Raw genomic sequence first — 4799 nt, forward strand, 5'->3', positions numbered from 1 at the left:
GGGAGCTCAGTGGCTTAAATGCCTGTCTGGCAACTGCAAGGTCCTGAGTTCAATCCCCAGTACATTAAAAAAAAAAAAAAAAGAAAAAAAGAAAAAACAAAATCTTCAAGATATGAACAGAGAAAATGTTCCTCCTAGATGAATTTTTATTTTTTTAAAGGCATAGGTTTGGCATAGTAGTACACAACTGTAATCCCAGCACCAAGGAGGCTGGGGCAGGAAGATCACCATGAAGTTAAGGCCAATTTGAGCTAAACAGTGAGTTAAAGGCCACCCTGAATTATGTAACATAATCCTGCCTCAAATATAAAGGCACAAAATGACATAATGACATATAATATTTTTACATTAAAAATGTGGGAGGAGGGGCTGGTGAGATGGCTCAGTGGTCTAAAGCACCTACTTAGAACAAGCTCAACAAAGCACAGGGACCACGGTTCAACCCCCCAGCACCACATGCCAGCCAGCCTGGCCCCCTGGTGGGCTGAGCTGGCCACACACACACACACACACACACACACACAAAATAAATAAAAATGTGGGAGGAATAAATATATTTCTATTTACATAAAGAAATTAGGATTGGTTATATAAAAAAAAAAAAAGTAACAGGAGTTTCTATTTTTTGAGTGCAGGGTTCAAAGCCAGGGTCTCATTTATGCAAGGTAAACACTCAGAGCCCCAGATCTGTTACTTTTAAAGAGGCAGCAAGAGCTCAGAAACCTTTTTTGTTGTAACTTTAAAATTTCTAAACCATGTAAATGTATTACCTATTCTAAACAATTCAATTAGAAAAGTCCCCATAAAGGGGCCAGGGAGATAGCTCAGCAACATAAGCACCTGCTTGGCACACACAAGGTCATAAATTCAATCCCCAGTACCACAAAACAAAACGAGAGAAAAGTCCCCTAAGCAGTAATGGTATGCTGGGACAGTAAAATGGAAACAAACGTGATCTCACAAAGTGATCCTCTGGCAAAAACATTCTAGAGCTAGGGGCCAGTGAAATAGCTCAGCAGACCAAAGTGCCTGCTTAGACAAGCTTAGGAAAGAGTAGGGACTGCAGTTTGATCCCTGGCACCTCATGCCACACCAGCGCTGCTCCCAGGACAGGTTGAGCCAAACAGAGTCTAGGCATGGTGGCACATGCCCGTAATGCTAGTGTTGGGGAGGGTGAAAGCAGGAAGATCACCATGAGTCCGAGCTGCATGGTGAGACCCTGCAACAACCAAATACATTTTTTTTAAAAAAGGAGCATTCTAGAGCTAAGGCCAGGCGTGGTGGTGCATACCTGTAATTCCAGATCTTAGAGGCTGAGGCAGGAGTATCTCTTTGAATTCAAAGATAGCCTATACTATGTAATGAGATCCTGTCTCAAAAAGCCAACAAAACCAAACAAACAGAACATTCTAGAACTAGGCTAGTTAATTCTGGCCACTGGTAGCCAATATGAACAATGTACAGACAGGGACATGAGTAAACACACATACATGATACACACACTGGATATCTTACCAGACACAAGCTGGAAAGGGTTCCCACAGTTGGAGATATCTGCATGATCAGGCAAAGGCTAAGACAGCGACAGAGAGAGAGAGAGAAAGAGAGAGAGAGAGAGAGAAAATCTATTACCATTCAGATTCAGGACATGCAGACAAATTTTTAGAGAGCCCTCTCCAATTTTTCCCTACAACTCATGGATCCCAAAGGTGTTAAAGTCTCCTAAGTGTTCTCTTATTGTCTTCCCAAAGTTAGTGAGTAAAACAATCCATATCTTCCAATTCCTCAAAACCCTTCTCCACCCAAGTTTTGACATCCCTTCTCCCTCAGGGGAAATATCCCTGCCCCCTTCATTTTGGGTTGGGTTGTGAGCTTTTAGTGGCTATTCCAGTGTAAGTACAATGATTCATGTAACACAGGACAAGGGTAAAATAGTAGCAACAGCCTCAGAAAAAAGGGGGAAGAGGTCACAGAGAAGCAGGAAAACTAGTTTTTACCAGACTGATGCTGAAGCGTGTGCATTTCAGCTCATCCAGAGTCTGCTTCTGTAGCTGCTCAGTGATCAGAGTTATCATGATTCTCCCCAGGATCTGACTTGCACACTTTGGAGCAAATGATGGATGTCTTCCCTGTTGTTCTTCCAGACCTCACTCGTGAGCCGTCTTCTGCCACTGCAGCACCATTCTAGCACCATTGGGTCTTCCCTCTCCAGTCATGCCTGCTGAGTCTGCCAATTACAGAGGAACCAGCCCCAAGTGATATTAGAGATGTACCTAGTCTGGAAATGTAAGATGTATGGCATACATACCACAGCACTCCTATGCCATGCCTCTGACAGACATCATTAATTGATTAACGCTCTTTCCTGCTAAATCTAAACACAGCCTCAAAAACATGATCTTGGGAGCCTGCGAGATAGCTCAGCAATCTAAAGTGCCTGCTTAGGCAAGCTTAGGCAGGTGCATAGGACTGAAGTTCAATTGGCATATCGTGCCAGCCCTGCCCTCAGGGCAGGATGAACAGCCCCCACAAAAAAATTATTAAAAAAAAATTATCATCTTGGAACTCTAGGTATGTAGTAAACTAACCTGTCTTAGCAAAGAAACTGAAACCTATACACTCCATAACATGGCTCATGCCCAGCTTTCTACCTCGAATACCAGCACAAGAGAGAGAGGAGAAAAGAGAGAGAAGAGGGGGTGGAGAGAGGAGACAGACAGAGAAAGAGGGAAAGACAGAGGGAGAGGGAGATGGTGAGAGGGAGAGGGGGAGAAAGAGGGAGGGAGGGACGGACGGACACACACACAGGGTGAGAGAGATGCCCAAATGGTTATTTCCATCCTGATTGCCTGATACTTTATCTTTTAAGTAGAAGCAAAGAGGTATTCTCCTAAACTACAGAAACAGAGTATAGGGAGGAGCAATAGTTATAGGCATGACTTTCTGCATCAGAAAGACCAGACCAACTAGGTGTGGTAGCACACACTGATAATTCTGAACACTTGGGAGGCTGAGGCATAAGGATCACCATGAGTTCATGGCCAGCCTGGACTACACAAGGTCTTCACACCAAACTATATCCCAGCATTCTTTTCAGTTTAATTTAATTTCAAGACCCTGTCTCAAAATAAACACACCGGGGGCCAGGGAGATGGCTCAGTAGAATAAGTGCTTGCCTGGCAAGCGCAAGGGCCTGAGTTCAATCCCTGGTTCTGCCAAAAAACAAAAAACAAACAAAAAAAAAACCAGACCAGCCAACCAGATCAGAGTATATAGGATATTATATCCTCCTATAGGATATTATGTCCTCCTGAACAGATGACATAGTATTATTTTTCAATAAATATTTTGAATATTCTCCTATAAAAGGAGAAGCAGCACTACGGAAGGTTGAGGGAGATGAATCACTAGTTCAAGACTAGTTTGGTGAACTTAGTGAGAAACTCTCAAAATTAAAAATTAAAAAAAGGGGAGCTAAGGGGTAGGTAGCTCATAATAGAGCATTTGTCTAGCTTGCTTTATCCTCACCACTACAAGAAAAAAATACATAGGCATCTAACAAATCTGTCATTTGTTTGAGGTGGATGTAGTGGCATACACCTATAATCCCAGCATTTAGGAAGCTGAGGAGGGCGAAGCACCTTGAGTTTTGAGGTCAGCCTGGCACACAGTGAATTAAAAGCTAGCCTGAAATACATCAGTGAGATCTTATCTCCAAACTAAAATAGCAGGGGCTAGGGAGATGGCTCAGTAGAATAAGTGCTTCCCTGGCAAGTGCAAAGGCCTGAGTTCAATCCCTGGTTCTGAAAAAAAAAAAAACCACTAAAATAGCCTGGGCTGGGGTGATAGCTCACTGGCATAAACGTCTGCTTGGCAAGTGCAAGGCTCTGAGTTCAATCCCTAGTACTACAAAAAAATAAAATAGCCAGGCATCATGGCCATGCCTGTAATCCCAGCACTTGAGAAGCTGAGGCAGAAGGAATGCCAAGTTTCAGGCCAGTCTGAGCTATACAGTTTCAGAGACAGTCTTAACTAATACAGTGAGACTTTTTCCTCAAAAAATAAATTTAATTAATTAAATTAAACCTAAAAGAAGGCTGGGATATAGTCTGGTGTGAAGCCCTTGGGCTGAATCCCCACTACCAAGAAAATAAGAAATGGTCAGAATAATTCTCATTACATTTCAATTCTACAGATATGAAGAACGACTCTGAACTTCATTCAACTAAGGGATTGGCCTGGTTTGACAAAAGGAGCATGGATATAACATCAAGATGCTTTCCCCCCAACATTCCCAAGTTTGAGGCAAGAGGGGCAAAGTTCAAGACTAGACTGGGCTACGTAGTGAGTTCAAGACCACCCTGGATTTCTTAGAAGACCCTGACTCAAAACAAATCTTTCTCTTAGTCACTTTCAGATAGCAGTAAACTAACTCTTATCAGAGAACAGGCTTCAAAGCCCACATAGTTGCCTTAGGGCCCTTGCTGGAGGACAAAGGGAAAGCCAACATGAATCTTGACTTTGTTTTACCTATTTCCAGAAATTACTTGCAGGCACATAGCTTATCAGTTTATGCAGCATCAGCTACTGGAATGATCAATCAAGAAATAGGTCTTTTTTTTTTTTTTTTTTTTTTTTGGGGATTGAACTCAGGCCCTTGCAAGCACTTATTCTACTTGTCAGGCAAGCACTTATTCTACTGAGCCAAGAAATAAGTCTTAATTCAATTTGCTAAGACAGTTTTAATTAACTGCTTAACAACCCTCAGTTTACCTGTGTGTAAAATGGGCACAGTAATC

The 4799-nt window shown here is 42.4% G+C and overlaps 1 protein-coding gene across 1 annotated transcript in view; it reads right to left on the bottom strand.

Moving 5' to 3' along the window:
- The window catches only part of Fam53c (family with sequence similarity 53 member C), a 14105-nt gene that overhangs the window by 7283 nt on the left and 2023 nt on the right, over nucleotides 1-4799 (bottom strand). Inside the window, exons 2-3 of the mRNA XM_004643258.2 lie at nucleotides 1998-2227; nucleotides 1516-1573 (exon numbers count right to left, since the gene is read on the bottom strand). Of these exons, the coding sequence (XP_004643315.1) occupies nucleotides 1516-1573; nucleotides 1998-2075 (136 nt within the window). The 5' untranslated portion in view covers nucleotides 2076-2227. The remainder of the gene's footprint in view (nucleotides 1-1515; nucleotides 1574-1997; nucleotides 2228-4799) is intronic.

The sequence above is a fragment of the Octodon degus genome, unplaced genomic scaffold, assembly GCF_000260255.1.
Source record: "Octodon degus isolate 3935 unplaced genomic scaffold, OctDeg1.0 scaffold00169, whole genome shotgun sequence".
NCBI lineage: Eukaryota > Metazoa > Chordata > Mammalia > Rodentia > Octodontidae > Octodon > Octodon degus.